This window comes from Erinaceus europaeus, chromosome X, assembly GCF_950295315.1.
Source record: "Erinaceus europaeus chromosome X, mEriEur2.1, whole genome shotgun sequence".
Lineage (NCBI taxonomy): Eukaryota > Metazoa > Chordata > Mammalia > Eulipotyphla > Erinaceidae > Erinaceus > Erinaceus europaeus.
In genome coordinates, this window is record NC_080185.1 from 124,172,352 (window position 1) to 124,191,955 (window position 19,604).

Sequence of the window (19,604 nt, forward strand, 5' to 3'; positions counted from 1 at the left end):
CTCAAATTCTGACCTTTGCTGTAGCAGCATTTAGCTCCAATTTATCTCGATTACAGCACAAAACCCCAACCACTCAGATGTTCCAAAGTCAACCAAAGCATTTTTTTACTGACACCTGAGTTCAGCTGTCCCTAGGAAAACTCTTCTCTTCTGGCCACAAATAACTCAGCTGACTGAAAGATATCCCATCAGAAGATCAATCACGTGGAGTTTTTCAAATCACTGTTCTTCTCTGGTGAACACACGTGCAGACAGTTGAACCTATAGTTAAACCTATAGTTAAACTCCAAGCCCAGACTAGCAGAGCAGGGCGTCTTGGGCAGAACAAAGGCCAACTATGATGATTGCTGTAATCGCCTTGGTTGCTGGCAGAGGCCGTGAAAGTGAAATGCAAGCATTAAATGACGTTGTTCCTAGGGTTAGGGTTAGGGTTAGGGTTAGGGTTAGGGTTAGGGTTAGGGTTAGGGTTAGGGTTAGGGTTAGGGTTAGGGTTAGGGTTAGGGTTAGGGTTAGGGTTAGGGTTAGGGTTAGGGTTAGCCCATTTAATGATGTTTCTCAAAGTCGGAGGAGAAATGCATCTAAGAAATGGATCAGTGTAAAGCACTCTGTCTCTAACAACTAGTGCGGCTTCAAAAAGAAATGCCTTGAAACAAGAACAAAAGTAAATGGGTTCCTTTGATTGTTTTTTAATTGGCTGTAGGCTAAGATTACTGGGGAAGAATGTTGGGCGAGCTGTGAAGCGTCTCTCACACGCACTAGCTGGCTATAAGGCCATAGGAGTTGAGGGGAACTCAGCAGCCGTGGAACCAGCCATCTCTTACTTCTTTTTCTTTTTTTTGCCACCATGGTTATGGCTGGGGATCAGTGTTGGTATGATTCTACCATGCCAAGTGATCATTTTTTCCTTTTTTTTTTTTTTTTGATAGAGGGTGGAAACAGAGATGGAGGGAGATGGAGAGAGAGAGAGATGGAGAATTATGGAGAGAGACTGCAGTGTCACTCCACTGCTAGCCAAGTTTCCCGTGGCAGGAGCTCCCATGCGGTGGTCAGGGGCTTAACCTGCTGGGCCCTTGCAAATGGCAACATGGGGGCTCTGAGTGAGCCGCTCGCAGTCCATGAATCTATTTCTTGTTTTAGGGGTGAGCAAACAGGAGAGGAGATGTTTAGGCAGTAGCCAGTGCCCTACTTACTCCCTGAGCATTCCCGTAAGAGGCGGCAGGCCTTTCACTTCCCATTCCTTCATCTGCGCCCCCCAAGCCCCTTCTGCTTTCTCGACATCATACACATCTTTCCTGTTATCCAACTCAGAGAGTTAGTTTGGCTCCAAGTCCAGATATATGACTAGGAAGAGCAGAGTAAACTGGGAATCCAGACGATCACAGAGGCTGAGGGGCAGATAGACATGCGCCTCCAAGCAGAGGCCTGTGGTAAACCACAGGGACGTTCAGCCCCAGAGTAACCCTCACTTTCTAGCACCTCAGACAGTCTTGTTTGGCCAGGGATGGAGCAAAACTTTCGCAGAAGCTTCTAGAATCACGTCCTCTCGAGATACTGATGTGCTAGATGCTGGGAGGTGGTTCAGTGCATGTCTTACCAAGCGTGATATGTCCAGCTGGGTCCCTGCCACCACATGACAGCGTTATGGGTGGAAGAATGGACCTCATAGGTGTGAAGAAATGATCTAATGCATTTCCCTTGCTCAAAATATAAAAATCAAACTACCCCAGGGAGGTCATGCAGTGGTAAGGTGCACGAGTCAATCCCTGGGTTCACTCCCCAACACTGCAATTAAAAAAAAAAAGAAAAAGAGATATGAGCCAAAGCCTAATGTCATGTTTGGGGGCTTGAGAAAGATGAAGGGCACTTCAGACAACCTGTGGCAAAGAGTGATTCCTCTGGGACTGGAACCCTCCACCAGCTGAACTGTAAACCTTTAATCTCTTTTTGTTGAGAGCCTGTGTAGTGATGGGAACCCACTAAGGTGAGCAGATTGGATTGTGGTAAGAAAGGGGCAGATAGGGCAGGGTAGGAGATGGTGCCAGGGAGGGCCACGACAGCTACAGTGCTAACAGGGCAGCACAGTGCAGCTCGAGTCCCTTTCCCACAAGCACCACAACAATTTGACGGACCGATGAGCTGGCCCATGGACTTCACATCAAGCAGACACAAGTAGGCAGGTTAGGGCAAAGAGACACTTGGCTCTCGCCCAGGGGGATGGGTCTCCATCTAAAAGTTCAGATTCAGAAGCAACCTAAGGGAAGAGTCCACAGACTCAGAATGAGCACATCACAGGGAGTCTACTTTAAGGCAAACAGTAACAGTTTCAGTTTCTGCTCAGTGCAGAAATCCAGCATTTCAAAAGGTCCACACAGTATCAGTGACCTCAATGAATGCTTTCAAGCAACTAAAGACACCACACTCTCTTTTGGGGTATGAAAATGAAGCATCCTGTTCGTGTCAGCACTATTCCTGTTGAAGACTGACTATGTCTGAGAAGTCACAGGTTCTGTCAAGATGGAGACCAGCCAGCATTTCTTCCCTTCTGGTAGTATATGGGGACCCTCCCCATCATTTCAACTTCTTTGTCATCTTGATAAGTTCAAAGAACAGTGACTTTATTTTGGGATAAGGACAAACTTCAGGAAAACACCATACCATGGTCAAAATACATCAAGAATGGGGGCGTGGAAGAATGCACAGTCAGCAGAAAGGGAAGAAATAAGGTGGCAGTTTCGGGGGGGGGGGTTTACATCTTGCTTGGTACGAGCTAACGTCAGGGTCTCAAATCATAGCACCTCCCTGCAAAGTCCTAAGGTTTCTAACACCAGGAGCAGTCAAGAAAGAACTGGACTGCCACATAGTCTGGATATGTCAGAGGAAATTGACACACAACCTGGTGATGTCGACATGCCTGTGAAACCCAACGACCAGTTTCAGAATGGTCATTCCACCGAGCCGACTGGCTATGCTTGTGTGCACAGTTCCTCCCGCGTCGCATGCACGCAGGCAGCCGTCACTCACCGACACTTGGCCGTTGATGATGACCTCCTCGGAGAAGCGCACTTTGACTGGATTGGACTTTAACCTCGCCTTTTTCGCAGCACTGATAAATGCCGATTTGGGAGACTAAGAAAAAAAAAAAGAAAGAAAACATTTTATCTGATTATTGGTAACAATGCAAAGCCTGTTACAGTTGCTTTCTGTCTTTATCCTTCCTGCTATACAATTTTTTTGCTAAAAAGTGATGTTTGGTGCATGTTCAAATCAAGGATGAAATCCAAATCATGGACACAATTAAAACCATGGCATGGGGCGGGGGTAGACAGCATAATGGTTATGCAAACAGACTCTCATGGCGGAGGCTCCAAAGTCCCAGGTTCATTCCCCCGCACCACCATAAGTCAGAGCTGAGCAGTGCTCTGGTAAACAAACAAACAAGCAAGCAAACAAACAAAATACTGTGAACTAGTGAATTTGATCCAGTCACCAAAGCAGAGCTGCAAACAGCATAACTGAGAACTCTTTGGAAGATGTCTCTACATCTTCTGACTATGAAGACATTCCCTCAGGGGACAGGTGGTGGCACAACTGGTAAAGTGAGTAAGTTACCATGCAGGAGGACCCGGGTTCAAGCTCCCAGACTTCACCTGCAGAGGGAAGCTTCACAAGTGGTGTAGCAGGCTGCAGGTGTCTCTCTCTCTCTCTCTCTTTCTCTCTCTCTCTCTGATTCCTTCTCTTTCCCTATTTCTGTCTCTGTCGCAATTTGAATAAATGAATATGATTTAAAAAAGACATAAACTCTACTATTTAAAATTATGTTTTTATTTATTTATTATTGGAGAGAGACAGAAATTGAGAGGGAAGGGGGAGACAGAGAGGGAAAGAGACAGAGAGAGACACCTGCAGCCCTGCTTCACCAATAGTGAAGCTTCCCCCCTGCAGGTGGGGAGCAAGGGCTTGAACCTGGGTCCTTTTGCACTGTAATGTGTGCACTTAACCAGGTGTGCCACTGTCTGGGCCCTAAATTCTACTTTTAATACAGAGTTTTGAGTGTGTTGTAGAAGGTGAGGGAATTGTAAATTATACTGTCGAGTGGAGGAGACAGCATAATGGTTATGCAAACAAACTCTAATGCCTGAGGCTCCAAGGTCCCAGGTTCAATCCTCCACACCACTATAAGCCAGAGCTGAGCAGTGCTCTGCTTAAAAAAAAAAAAATCACAGATGGGTTCTAAGAAACAAAGTAAAGGATAAGATAGGATGACTCTTCAGTAGATTATATTCTATCACAACACATTTTCGGGACCCAGAAGCGAGAAAGGAGACTTCTAAGGGGAGGTTGGAGCTCTAAGTCCCTATGGCAGAGTAAGATAATGGTTTGGTTAAGGGTGACACGTATCTGGGGGGAAATGTAGAAACGAACCTTTGTGACCACAAAAATCCTGTGAGTCAACATTTCCGCAAGAAACTGATACTGGAATTGAAGAAAAAAGCTGACCCCAAGCCAGGGAATGACAAGATAATGTTAAGAACATTATCCATTATCCATTATCCATGAACAGGGTCCATTTAAGACATCATTTTTTAATTAGTAAATGATTAAAAATATAAAAGAGGGCTGGGGAGAGAGCATAATGATTATGCACAAAGACTTTTGTGGGCAAAGGAGACAGCATAATGGTTATGCAAAGAGACTCAAGCCTAAGGTGCCAAAGTCCCAGGTTCAATCCCCTGCATCACCAAAAGCCAGAGTTGAACAGTGCTCTGGCCTTTCTCTCGTTATCCCTCTCTCAATAAAATAAAACACATAAGATATTAAAAATAATAAAATACCAATCTGCTCAAATAATGAATGAGGGAGAATTCTTAAATCATTTTTGCAGTTTTTATATATTACTGACCCAAAACAAATCCCTTTGGCTAAATCACCTACTGTACCTTAATTCCACCATCTGAAAAACCATTCATCCTTATGTACTATAACTATTGTGAGGATTAAATAAAAATCCAAATTAAGTACCCTGATCAATACGCAATTGATAATCATTTTGATCAGGGTTGGGGAGACAGCATAATGGTTATGCAAAAAGATCTTTAGGCCTGAGGCATCAAAGGTCCCAGGTTCAGTCCCCAGCATATAAGCCAGAGCTGAGCAGGGCTCTGGCTAAAAAAAATAAAAATGATGATTTGGATCAATAGAAAGGGCAGAATGAAGCTCCTTAACCACACATTCTTCAGTTGATAGATTTCCAGAAACTAGGCATTCATACATGGGTATATTTTAGAGTCTAATGGATGTATCAATTTGTTTCCTTATCTATCAAGCAGACACTAAGTTCAAAACGAACTCATGGAGAAGGCACCACTGTGATGGTGAACTGGCAGGCTCTGTTTCCCTCCACCACAGCACAGCCACAGCACACATGGGAAACGCCAGCTGGATACACCCTGGGTCAGACAGTCCCCCACCACAAGAGACACAGGCTCATCATTCAAACTGAGAAGACCCAGAGAAACATGCCACAGCTAAAAGTCAGTCCGGTGGCCTAGGAGGGGATGCAGGAACTAGAGGTTTGCATTGAAATGCATGAGTTTCACCTCTGATTTTGCTTGTGCCAGAGTGACGCTCTGGTTCTCTTTCTCTCCTGTGTTAATAAATAATTATTATTTCCTCAAAAGTAAAAACTATATACATGTATACATCGTAGACTTGATCATCTACTTCAATTAGGTGGAGATGATGAGTCACTGGTAGTTCTGAGATGACTGAGAATTCCATTGTTAGGGGGCCGGGCTGCGGCACACCCGGTTAAGTGTAAGGACCGTGCGAGGATCCAGGTTCGAGCCCCGCAGCTCCCCACCTGCAGGTGGGGGAGATGCTGCTTCACAAGTGGTGAAGCAGGTCTGTAGGTGTCTCTCTCCCTCTCTACCTCCCCTTCCTCTCTCAGTCCAGTCCAATAAGATGGTAAGAATGGCCACCAGGAGCAGTGGATTCGTAGTACTGGCACCGAGCCCCAGCGATAACCCTGGAGGCAAAAAAAAAAAAAAAAAAAGAAAAAGAAAAAAGGAAAAGAGAATTCCTTTGTTAGCCCTGTCAAGGGTTTATATGCAGCTAGCTATGCATAAAATATGTACATACAAGTGTGCACAAGCACAGAAAGACTTACACTGTGCGTATCTCAACTAAACTCCAGCCTCCCACTGATATGAGGATCTTACCGGGTGGGGTAGAGGGGACCTTTAAATTACAACTGAAAGTTGACTTCCCATTCTCTCATTTGATAGGTTCATTGTACTTTATGAAACATTTCCCTTTTATATTAGAAAGAGGGGCTGAGTGACTGGGTTCATCCTCAGAAGTGAAAGTGCGGGGGCCAGGTGGTAGCGCAGCGGGTGAAGCGCATGTGGCACAGAGTGCACAGACTGGTGGAAGGATCCCGGTTTGAGCCCCCAGCTCCCCACCTGAAAGGGTGTCACTTCACAAGTGGTGAAGCAGGTCTGCAGGTGTCTGTCTTTCTCTCTCCCATCTCTGCCTTCCCCTCCTCTCTCCATTTCTCTCTGTCCTATCCAACAACAATGACAGCAATAACAACAACAACAACAACAACAGTAATAAACAACAAGTGCAACAAAAAGGAAAAAAACAGCCTCCAGGAGCAGTGGATTTGTAGTGCAGGTACTGAACCCCAACAATAACCCTGGAGACAAAAAAAAGTAAGTGAGACAAGAATATCTTCTCTCTCTCTCTCTCTCTCTCTCTCTCTCTCCTCCTTCCCTCCCCCACCAGGGTAACTGCTGGGTCTTGGTACCTGAACTATGAATCTAAAAATGGCTCCCAATGGCAGTTTTTTTCTTCATTTCTTCCATTAGAAAGGACAGGAAGAAACAGAGAGGGGAGGGAGAGGTAGAGATGGAGAGAGAAAGAGACACCATCAGTCCTGCTTCACCGCTGTGAAGCTTCTCCCTGAAAGTGGGGACCAGGGGTTTGAACCTGGGTCCTGGTACATTGTAACGTGTGTACTCAACCTGGTGCACCACCACCTGGCCCCAAGAATTGTAATCTTTATTGAACCAAATATAGAGACAACTACACAAACACTATTTTATAGAAATGGTCAAATATTAGAAATTGCCTATGGTCCAACCTAATGCTTTGCATTCTGTTGCTGCACAACCCTAAGAGATCAAGCTTGCTATTATGTATTCTAGCAACAGACTTTCAAATTAACAAGGGCCCAACTTTCTGTGTACTCCATCAACTTCAGGGCACAAAAGCCAATTAGGGAAGTCTGTACTCTGAATTTCAAGTAAAATGAAGAGGGGGGGAGGGAGGTTCCTATCTTAGTAAAAATACAAACATACTTGAGATCAACTGAAAACAATAATGGAATTGATAAGATATGGCATGCCCATGCAACAGAGTATTATCATTCACAAAAAAGGAATGATGTTGTGATACATGTGAGAACATGGATGTACCTTGGAAACATTGTTAGATAAAAGCCACCACACACAAAGCGCATAGTGTATGCTTTAATTTATCTGAAATGTCCAGGGCAGTCAAACCCATAGAGACAAAATGCAGACTGGCAAACGGTAGCCAGAGAAGACAACTCTGAGACTTCTTAGTTCTCAAATTAGACAGTGATGTTTGCACCAGACTGAATCCCAGAGATCTGTATACTTTAAGTGGCTAATATGGAACATTTATGCTGTGTACATTTTAGATAACAAAATATCCTTGTTAAAAAGCACAAGACATGTCTAAGTATACTCCTGGATGGAGCGCTGTGCCTTAACACACAGGGATTTCTAAAGTTTTTCTCCACGCTCCTCCTACCCTCTCTGAGCACACATGGTCTTACAGGACTGGGGAAAAGAATGGGCTGACCTCCACAGCCTTGTTTATGCAAGATGACAACTGCTCTCTGAAGCAAACCAACCAACCAACCAACCAACCAACCAACCAACCAACCAACCAACCAACCTTTCACAGGCTACTTCTCAGAAAAGAACTGCTTTGAATACGCTCAACTTGACTCTTTTAAAGTCCTACTGCTCAGCAAAAGTGATGTGACAGTGGTGTGCTCATCAGTATCTTTGTCATTAGAGGCCAAGCTTGGCAAAGATTAACGAACAAAACATATAGCAGTAGTGAGCCCGTTTGCTTTTGGTATGTCAAGCTTTAGCTGAAACGAGAACATTATTCTCCTTTCATGATCTTAAGCAGGCGATATTTACATGGACACAATGAGTCTAGCACAAGTGAAGAGGCTCTAACAAAGCTACCCAGAACAGATACTGCTAATCAGATGAGATGTTTGACTGCAGTAACACCCGCCTCTCCAGCATCGTTGAGGATGAAGTGCTTCACTTGCGTTCAATGTGACAGATACTCCGCTGTGTTCCTCTGTGCAGCTGATCTTTGAGACATAATAGTGCACCACATTTTTCTAGAACATTCTACATAAGTCCTTGTCTCAATAAAACAGCGTACTGTATGTGAGAGGCTGCAGGTTTGCTCTCTAGTGCCTATCACCAGGAGCCAGAGCTAAGTGGCACTCTGGTTAAACGTGTATAGTATAATTAACACAACTTAGCATCTATGTATGTCATTTGATGGGTAATCATAGAAAGCATTGCTGTCCCAAGTGGTGTTCCATGGAAGTAAAAATTGCTATTTCCCCCCCCCCCCCAACTCAAGTGCCCCTAAATATCAGGGCATGGCAAATTCTAGGGACACTTCTTTGTTCACTCTGTCGCTACAGCATGCCCACTTCATGGAGCTTCCTTCCTGCATTTACTTTCCAGGCCCTGATGACGCATGTGATGATCTAGGAAAGCCGGAAAGGTAGCTAAATAAACCTTATCAAACAACGTAAGGACTACAAAAGCTGGATAAGGGCAAGAGACCGGCATGCTTTAATGATGGCTCTTTTGGTCACTACCAGGCCACCCCATCATCCAGGGCCCTAGTCAGGGAATCCTGGGATTCCCACATAGACATGTTGGGCCTAGACCGCTAACAGATCCCCCCCTCCACTGACACTGGTCATCTTCATCAGGAACAACACAGTGGGCCCTCTTGTGGGCCTTTACAGGACCTTGCCCTCAATGTGGATCAACATTGGTAGGGACTTCTCCTTTCTCTGAAAGGAGGTTGGGTCAACATACTCTGCCACTCGAGGAAGATGGGTCGTGCAAAGAGTGCAGCCTAGAATGTTCCTAGCTATGACCACAGACTGTGAACTCAGACCTATAGGCATGCAGAGGTTAAAAAGTTCCTGTGCTTAATATTAACTATTGATTGCCTTTTTGAACCCTAAGACAGCAGGAACCTCACATCTTCACTATAGAGCCCCTACTTCCCCCAGTCCTGGAACCCTTGGATAGGGCTCACTTTCCCGTATGCATCTCCCAATCCAAACCAAATAATATTGCATCCGCCGATCACAACCTAACCAAAGCAACGATGGCCATCTCAACATGCTTCACCTCAGACTGTATCCAGAGACTTCACGTGTGGAATGACAACCCTTCAGCTTCATTACTTGGGTGAGACCTTTCCTTTTATAGTACACTCTAATTTCATCTCAGGTAGTTCACTTTCTAACAAAGTCCCATAACCTAGACATACACCAGTTTCTGTGAGAGAGAGCGTATGTGCACACGTATCCATAAACTACTGCAAAATATATACCTGAAAGCAGGATTACACTAGAGTTTGCAGTGAGTACCTCCCTAACACTTCCTCTCCACTATTCCAAGCTTGGGATCCATGATTGCTCAACAAATTGTTTGGCTTTGTATGTTAACTCTCTTTTCAATCACCAGGTTCCAGATGCCACCAGGATGCTGGCCAGGCTTCCCTGGATTGAAGACCCCACCAATGTGTCCTGGAGCTCAGCTTCCCCAGAGACACACCTTACTAGGGAAAGAGAGAGGCAGACTGGGAGTATGGACCGACCAGTCAACGCCCATGTTCAGCGGGGAAGCAATTACAGAAGCCAGACCCTCTACCTTCTGCAACCCTCAACGACCCTGGGTCCATGCTCCCAGAGGGCTAGAGAATGGGAAGGCTATCATGGGAGGGGGTGGGTTATGGGGATTGGGTGGTGGGAATTGTGTGGAGTTGTACCCCTCCTACCTTATGCTTTTGTTCACTAATCCTTTCTTAAATAAAAAATTAAAAAAAAAAAAAAAGTTCCTGTGCTGAATATGGGCCCCAGATTAAATCGATGGGGTTTACAGTTAACAATATTTATATACTTTTCCCATATTTGGGAGCTACACTCTGCCCTGATCCAGCTTTCTAGTCCTAATTCCAACTCTGACACCATCTTCTAATACCTTTAGCCCACCTGCATGTTAGCTTCCAGGCTCATGCCAAAATTAGTAAAGTCATGGGCCCCTTGGAATATACTCAAAATAGACCTACTAGCCTTTTCCAAAATGGGAACCCCCAATCTCATCTGCTCTCTTCTTACCTTTAGGTTCCTGATTATTAAACAATTTTTTCTGCTTTTTACCTTAGTGCTTTTTCAGCCACCAAGTTGCAGATGCTCCCATGACGTCAGCCTGACTTCCCTGGACATATGATCTCACCAATGCACCCTGGAACCTCACTTCTCCAGAGCCCTGCCCTACTAGGGAAAGAGAGAGACAGGCTGGGAGTATGGATTGATCTGCCAATGCCCATGTCTAGTGGAGAAGCAACTACAGAAGCCAGACCTTCCACCTTCTGCACCCCATAATGACCCTGGGTCCATGCTCCCAGAGGGATGAAGAATAGGAAAGTTTTCAATGCAGGGGATGGGATACAGAACTCTAGTGGTGGGAATTGTACCCCTTTTATCCTACAGCCTTATTGATCATTATTAAATCCATAATAAAACAAAGGAAATATAGCTAAATAGCCACAGATGTTAGGTGTGTATTCTTTTAAATATAATTTGATATCAGCAGATTGTGGATAAAAATCTGACTAACCAGCCACATTCCTCTTGTTCTGGATTTGTAGGTACTTGTTAGACTTGACATTCACTTTAAACTCTACTTCTTGATAATAAAAACAGTGCTCTGATGCTACTGAATGAGAATCAACATGGGCTGCGGTTGCTTATACTACATGAGGTATGAAAACCACTCATGACTGCAGTCTGAACTTAGACCTCCCTCTGGAGTGCAAACACTACAGTGTACCGCACTCCAAAAGCCAGTGGACTAGTTCTCAGCAACCTTCCAAACTCTGATTCTGATCACAAGCCCTTCATATCCTGTGGTGAAAATTATAAGTAATTACCATTCAGAATAATCAGATTCTCCTGCTGTTAATTAATTTTAAGATTAAAAGGCCTTTAATCAACTTCTTCACCTCTGTCCAAATTGACTCTTGCTAAGGTGGCCATTAGAGATGTCTGGCATGTTCTTAATGCTTTCAGATACTCTTCGAAATGACCTGAACATACTCTGGAACATTTTTATTAATACGTTTACTTTCTAAAACTGAAGTGAGAAGGCTTGAACTTGCAGCTGCTGGCGCTCCACACTGTTCAGGACAGCTGCCGCTGGGCTCCACGTCTACTAGGCATTGAGTGAATATTTGGTGATCGCTCTGGCTCACAGTACGCACTGAGTGGTTTAGTCTGGAGTGCCCCTGATGCAGACCCAAAGGCAGGCACTCACAAGCAGGGTAGTGATTTGGGAGATGCTGCCGTGAAGCAAAGGTTGGAGAGCACGATGGGAGAGCGTTCATTAAGCCAGGTACCACTGTAAGCAGCTGGAGCTTAGCCAGACTGGGAGTCTCTGGGAAACAAGGCAGACCACAGGTCTCACAGTTACATTGGCCAAGGAGAGAGGGAGCTGGGGCATCTCCTCTCTAATGCCTGTCAATCAGTGGCGGAGTGGCTGCTGCTCGTAGAGTGATGATTCCTCTGCCAGTCTTGCCTGCTCCATGAACATGTTCAGGGACCAAAGAAAGTCCACACCTTTTGTGTTCTTAGTTGGGTTGGGTACCGTGCTGGAATTCTCAGTGTGACAAATGTCAAGGGAATATGGCCCAGCCTCTGGCAACAGACTCTGCCATAATGGACCTGCTGCTACACTGAGGCCGTGGGGAGCTACGTCAGGTTTACCGGACACAGTGCAATGTAGGTAGGAAGTGGGGTGTAGGTCCTCCCCAGAGCCCCACCCCACTAGGGAAAGACAGAAGCAGGCTGGGGGTGTGGATCTGCCTGCCAACGCCCAGGCCCAGTGGAGAAGCAATTCCAGAAGCCAGAACTCCCACCTTCTGTACTTCATAAAGAATTTGGTCCCATAATCTTGGGCAGGCACCTACTTTGCCACACACATGGCCCAGACTCCAGCCTGGCCTCCGCTGCACTGGGGGAAGCTTCAATGTAAGGTGTTTCTCTTTCTCTGTCTTTGTTTCTTTCTGTCTGCAAAAGGCGACCCAAAGTGACAACATCAAGATAAAGAAGAAATCAAGTAAAAATGATGGAATCAGAGAGTCTTCCATAAAAATGAAAGAAAAAAAAAAAGACAGAAACCTGTTAAGAATAATTTCCCATCAAAGAATTTCAGGGACTCTAAGACTCTTCACCCAGCCCCTCTGACTTAGGCCTTGCTGCAAATGGATGTCTGTGGCTGTGTCCTGGGACCACAAGGAGTGTGTCAACATTGGCTTGTTGTCTTGACTGGATCTTATTACACAGAAGAAATACTCCATGAAAACGCTGGCCAGGGGGCCAGGTGGTGGTGCAACTGGTTGGGCACACGTTATAATGCGCAAGGATCCAGGTTCAAGCCCCTGGTTCCTACCTGCAGGGGAAAAGCTTCATGAGTCATGAAGCAGGGCAGCAGGTGTGTCTCTCTGTTTCTCTTCATCTTGATCTCCCTCTTTACTCTCAATTTCTGGCTGTCTCTATCCAATAAATAAAGATAATTAAAAAATTTTTTTACAAACGCTGGCCAGCAAGTTGTAAAGAAATTAAAATGCTGATTTTTATTGCTGGAATAAAGGAGGACTTTCTAGATTTTCTTTTGGTTTGGTGGTTCATCTGTTTCTGTGTGTCAATTCTGGTTGTCAGGAGAATGTTTAGCAAATAAATGATCTGGATTCTCAATGACCATGTGACCATATCTGGAGATAGTTTTGGTGTCACCACTTGGGAAGAAGATGTTCCTGGCCAGGCAAAGTGTCCACAGAGTCAAGAGGAACTTTACAGTGACCTTTAGAATGATGTCGAGGTTCAAGAGGAGGTGAGAAGGACTGGACTAGCCTGAGGAGGTGTGGTGGCGTTTCAGGAAGGACGGCTGGCCAATGGAAGGTCAAAGATGAAAATTCTGTGGGTAGAGGAAGCAGCAGGCCACCAGAAAGTGCAACATTTGCCCCTGAATGTTGACTTTTACTTAGTACCACCTGAATGCCTAGAACATGCCAGATTTTCTGTTAAAAAAGCTGCACGACCACTTCTGTACCGACTATCCATATAAGTAAAGTGACACACAACCAAGTAGCAAAAAGAACAAATCAGGTCACCAGATTCCCGGTAATTTAAATGCAACTTCCTCTTTCTCTGGAAGCAACACAACACAACACAACACAACACAACACAACACAACACAACACAACACAACACAACACAACACAACTACACCTTGCAACAGTAACATGGTTTGTAACAAAACAGTTGTGACCCTGCATGGCCAACAGGGTGTCAAGGGGAGAGAGAAAGAGTTAAGAAAGACACTGAATACTTGTCTTCACCAGAAACTGATAACTCATGTATCGTCTGCTCATCAGACATTTTCATAAGCTTTACTGAAATGCATTTGTCCACTGCAAAAAAAAAAAATCGAGAAAGTGTGGGTAGATGTGAAGTAAGTGTGAATGACAGCTTAACTGAAGCTATCTAAAAACAGCCTCGCTGTGCTTTATATGGCAGGAAGCATGGGACTGGGAGCTGGTGGGTAAGGCAGCACTTGGCCAGGGGGCCAAGCTGACGTTCTGAGCAGGTGTGGCAGTGATCTGGTATCTGAGGACTCGGCCTCAAATCCTACTTCTCTTAGGTCATGTTGTCTCATTAGTTTTCCAACCCAAACAGGTATGCATGTGAAAGAGCTGGGTCTTAAATTAACGGTCGATATTAAATTGACATTTTAGTATACACAAGGAAATCCTGTGTGGCATGGTTTCATAGTCTTGGTGAGTTATCTTTGTGGTCTTATCAGACTTCTAAATCCATATATATATTTTTCCTGCCTAAAATGCCTATCCCATAGTACTTGGGAGAAAGATTCTGGGGCAGAAGAAATCCAGTTTGGTTAGAACATGGAAAGCGGCAAGCACCAGACTGCCACTGCTGTAGAAACACTCCCAGCCTATAAGGAAAAAAGTGGGAAGCATGTGCAGGCTGGCCTTTGCCACTCCATTTGATGATTATGTAAGGCACTGGCACTTTGAAGAAAACTGGAAAATTTTGCCCCAGTATTTTTAATTTTTATTTATTTATTTATATATAAAAAGGAAACACTGACAAAACCATAGGATAAGAGAAGCACAACTCCACACAATTCCCACCACCAGAACTCCGTATCCCATCCCCTCCCTGATAGCTTTCCTATATAAAGAATATCCCTCTGGGAGCATGGACCCAGGGTCATTATGGGGTGTAGAAGGTGGAAGGTCTGGCTTCTGTAATCACTTCCCCATTGAACATGGGCAGTGACAGATCGATCCATACTCCCAGCCTGTCTCTCTCTTCCCCTAGTGGGTTGGGGTTCTGGGGAATCGGAGCTCCAGGACACATTGGTGGGGTTGTCTGTTCAGGGAAGTCTGGTTGGCATCATGCTAGCATTTGGAATCTGGTGGCTGAAAAGTGAGTTAACATATAAAGCCAAACAAATTGCTGATTAATCATGAATCTAAAGGTTGGAATAGTGCAGATGAAGAGTTGGGGGGGGGGGTCTCCATTTCATAGATAGCTAGTAGGCATGTTTTAGTTATATTCCAAAGGGGCTGCGGCTATACTAGTTTTTTCTTTTTTTCCTCCCCCCCCCAGCCTGAAATCTGATATGCAGGTGGATGCAAGTTATTGTCTGGGGAGATGATGTCATGGCTGGAAAAAGGACCAGAAAGCTGAATCAGGGAAGAGAGTAGCTCCTGAATATGGGAAAGGTGTATAAATATTGTTGACTGTAAACCCCATTGATTTGATGTGATCTGGGGCCCATATTCAGCTTAGGATCCTACATGACCTCTGCATCCCTGTAGATCTGAGCTCACATTCTGTGGTCATGAGTAGGAACGTTCCAAGCTGCCCCAATATCAGGACCCATCTTCCTCAGGTGTAGCATAGAGTATGTTGTCCAGCCTCCCTTTGGAGGATGGAACATTCTCTACTGTTGTTGATCCAAGTTGAGGGCAAGGTCCTATGGGGGTCCACAAAGAGGTTTATTGTGTTGGTTCCTGATAGAGATGACCAGTAACAATGGAGAGAGGGATTTATTCGAGGTCTGGGCCCATCATGTCTGTTTGGGAATCTCAGGACTCCCCAAATAGGGCCCGTTTTTATTTTTATTTTTTTAGTTCCAGTGACAATGTATGGAGTTCACTAGCTAAGACAAATCTATGGGAAAAGAAAGCAACCAGTGGTTGCTTGGGCCTGGGGGTGGGAATGGGGTTCATTGTAATTGAGAATGTGGGCCCTTTTGGGTCGATGGTAATGGATGGTGGTGATGACTGGACCTCAGAGCATCTTTGGAAGTTCACTGACTCACTTAGGGTGGGTTGGTGTCATGGTATCCAAATCATACAAGACAAAGTGGCTTCAGTGAGTCTGGGTCCTGAAAGTAGTCTGATTTAACTGCTCGCCGCCCTCCTGATTAGGTACAGCTGCTGAAATACAATTGTGATGGCCAGATCACCGCCAGAGGCCCTTTTAAAGCAGGCCTCACTGACATACCCAGTTCTCTACCGACCCATTTCAACAGGAGTAAGAATGACAACTGTGTGTTCACTTCCTATTATTAGATATTCCTTCTTTAAAATATACTACTTTTAACATTTTATTTATTTATTTGAGTCAAAAAGAAGTTGAGAGAGGAGGGGGAGACAGAGACACCTGCAGACCTGCTCCACTGCTTATGAAGTTGCCCCCACGCAGGTGGGGACTGGGGGCTTGAACCTGGGCTCTTGTGCATGGCAATTTAAGCGCTTAACCAGGTGAGCCACCGCCCAGCCCTGAATTAGATATTCCTATTTTACTTGCGATTCTTAAAAATGGAATCACAAGGAAGGCTTGAGTTTTATGTCATTTTTCAGCTGTGAGAGTCACAGGACCTAATAGCTGATTCTTAAAAGATACTTAGCAGGGGGCCAGCCGGTAGCTCAGTACATTAAGTGAACATGGCAAGAAGCACATGGACTGGCATCAGGATCCCGGTTGGAGCCCCTGGCTCCCCACGTGTAGGGGGGTCACTTCATAAGCGGCGAAGCAGGTCTGCAGGTGTCTGTCTTTCCCTCCCCCTCTCTGGATTTCTCTCTGTCCTGTCCAACAACAGCAGCAATAATAATGGAGGCAACAGAACAGGAAAAAAAAAGATACTTAGCAAAGTGTTACTTTCTTTTCTCAAATGGATGAGTTTGCTATGATGGTATTTAAATAACAAAATACCAGGGCTCTAAATCCTGTATTGTGAACAAATGTGATGCTTCTTTGCTGTTGTTATTCATTGTCATGGTTTTCCGGGATGGGAGGAGGAAAGTATTGACCAGAAAGGCGCCTGAGAGCAGACGGTGGCATTTTTACTCACGGGACACTTACTGGGTAAGGCTGAATGACAGTGAGAAGTATCGATTCTTTGCAGCTCCTGTAAGAAAGGACAAAAAAAAAAAAAAAACGTATTTATGAAATGCACAGAACTTGGATCCTAAGAGTGACAGCAGTCTTTTGAAATGAAACATGTGATATATTGGCGAATGCGATATATTGGGTTCCCAGGGCAGAGTAAATCAAAAGCTCTGAAGTGGGCTTTCAGACCACAGAGAAAGACCAAAGTGCTCACCCGGCGTAGAAAGCAGCCTGACTGAGAGCTGCTTCTGCTTTTTGCATTGGGTGATATGATCAGTGTGGCGCTCAACAGCAGGGTCCTAAAACAAACCCGCCCGCAGAGGGAGGATACTGTCAGAAGCATCAACTCAGGCAGTCTCTTTATACTTTTACCCTTCAGATTTTCCTATAACTGCTTGTACATTTCGGTGTTACTTTCTGTGACATACACACACACCCACACCCACACACTTAATCCCATCAAATTCTTCTCATGCTAGTATCATGAAAAGAAAAATGTCACATTCTTATGTAAAACCAATTCTCCACCAAACATCTCTCCCCATCTGTGTGGCTAACTAACGCAGTGGCCACAATTCCTGCAGGAGATATTGATAAATATTGCAGATGGGCACTCATTGGGAAATATCATCCACAGCAGGAAACACTGTAGTTGAAAGCTGAACAATGCAATATAGTGGATTATCTAATCTCCCCGCCCCCCGCCCCCCAGTAACCCAAACCTTCCAAATAATTCAAATCCTTGGGGGAAAATCCTGCTATGGTTATAATGGGTCCCCCCTTTCTTCCTTTCTTTGTTCCTATCCTATCAGGAGTAGGAGAAAGGGGAGTTGCCACTTCACTGAGGAGTTGCTCTTAAACTTTAGCCTGGAGTTAATTGCCTGCCTTTGTAACTTACTGCCCAAATGACTTCAGTGAAGAGGGTTATATGTTGTAGGGCTATTCCCTCGAAGAAGGGCTACTCAGGATGCTAAGATGGCTGAGGCAGATTCAACTGAAGTCTCATGCCAACAGACGTCAACCACCTCACAGAGCAAAGCAGGGTGTAGGGGAACTTTTGAAGGAGAAACCAAAAGCTCAAGTTTGTAACATTCAAACCTGTTAACCTTAGGACCTGACTCATAATTCCATTTTTTTAAACAAAAGGGCAACAGGAAGAGGCTGATGAAAGCAGTGCATAGCCAAAGTCAGAGGCTACATTTGCAAAATCACCACCCTTCCACTGAGATAGACTCAAAGTGTGTAATTCTTCAAGCCAGGACTCCATAGGGAGGTGCAGTTCAACACGCGTCCTGCAGTCACTTAATGAAGGGATGTGATTCGACTGAGCTTCTGCTGGGGGTGGGGGTTTGAAGGCCTTAGTAGACAGATGGCAGAAGCTCAGAAGTACTGGATGCAGCCAGTCTGGCTCTGTTTGACTCAACTGCAGTTGGAACAACCCCAAAGAGAAATTTTGTAGGAATCTACAAAGTTGCCTACGGGAGAGAAGTCAACCTCCAGCATCTACATATTGAGGAACCCAGTGCAGGATTCCAGTGGTGCCAATGAAAAGGGAACATTCCCGTTTGTCACCTCACTGCCCTGGCCCCATTTCAGTGAAGGAGTCAGAGATCGAGAGGGTATCCCAGGCTGGAAACAAGAGCAAGAGAGAAGTTTCGTGAAGTTGGGAATTTTGACCATTACATGACAGTTGTATAGCTGTTACACATCACAGGCCATTGTGACTGCATGTGTACAAATGACTGAATAATCATTTGGGACCTGTCTAGTTTCTGGGCCTGCCTGAGGGTTTTGTGAGGATACAGAAGACCTGGTCCTGGAAAGCTGTTAGGAATAGGCAGTGACAAATGAGAACAGAGTTGCTTCACAACTGCACTCCTGGGAACCTGCTTGCTACACTACCCCCAATTTCTCTTTACTTAAGCTGATGTAAATACTTTTCTTTGAGTACAAACAACCCTTGAATAAGACAGTGAGTGCTCAGAATCTTAAGAAGAAGCAACAAAATGGTCAATATCAAGAGTAGAATGAGGGGTAAGAGGCTGTAAGGGCAGGCAGGGGAACAGCTGGTTCAACAGGACTGTGGGGAAAATACTCTCTCTCTTAACACCAGTCATCAGTGGCAGTGTATTTATTGCTTCATTTCTGGAAAGGGAAACAAACAGAGTCAGCTCCAGGTTAACTGTTAGAACAGACAAAGCCCCTGGAAGAAGATCCTTGTTACTCCTCTTAGATTAAAACAAATCACAGGCATAGTAAATCAGTTTCCAATTACTTTGGTAACAAAATATCACAACGTTTGTAGTTAAAAAAATGACCCTACTCTACGACCCAGCAATTTCTCTCCTGGGGATTTACCCAAAGGAAATAAAAACCCCTATCAGAATAGACCTATGTACATCTGTGTTCACAGCAGCACAATTTTCAACAGCCAAAACTTGGAAGCAACCCAGATATTCAACAACAGATGAGTGGCTAAGAAAACTGTGGTGTATATATACATATACATATACATATACATATACATATACATATACATATACATATACATATACATATACATATACATATACATATACATATACATATACATATACATATACATATACATATATAATGGAATACTACTCAGCTGCAAAAATGATAAAATCATCTCCTTTGCCTCATCTTGGATGGAACTTGAATACATCATCTTAAGTGAGATATGCCAAAAAGAGAAGGACAAATACGAATCATCTCACTTATAGGTAGG

At 44.6% G+C, this 19,604-nt stretch overlaps 1 protein-coding gene across 4 annotated transcripts in view; it reads right to left on the reverse strand.

Moving 5' to 3' along the window:
* The window catches only part of FRMPD4 (FERM and PDZ domain containing 4), a 635,847-nt gene that overhangs the window by 37,978 nt on the left and 578,265 nt on the right, over nt 1-19,604 (reverse strand). For all 4 annotated transcript variants that reach the window (XM_007517468.3, XM_007517467.3, XM_060183062.1 and 1 more), the window contains exons 5-6: nt 16,826-16,871; nt 3,022-3,126 (exon numbers count right to left, since the gene is read on the reverse strand). In XM_007517468.3, the coding sequence (XP_007517530.1) occupies nt 3,022-3,126; nt 16,826-16,871 (151 nt within the window). The remainder of the gene's footprint in view (nt 1-3,021; nt 3,127-16,825; nt 16,872-19,604) is intronic.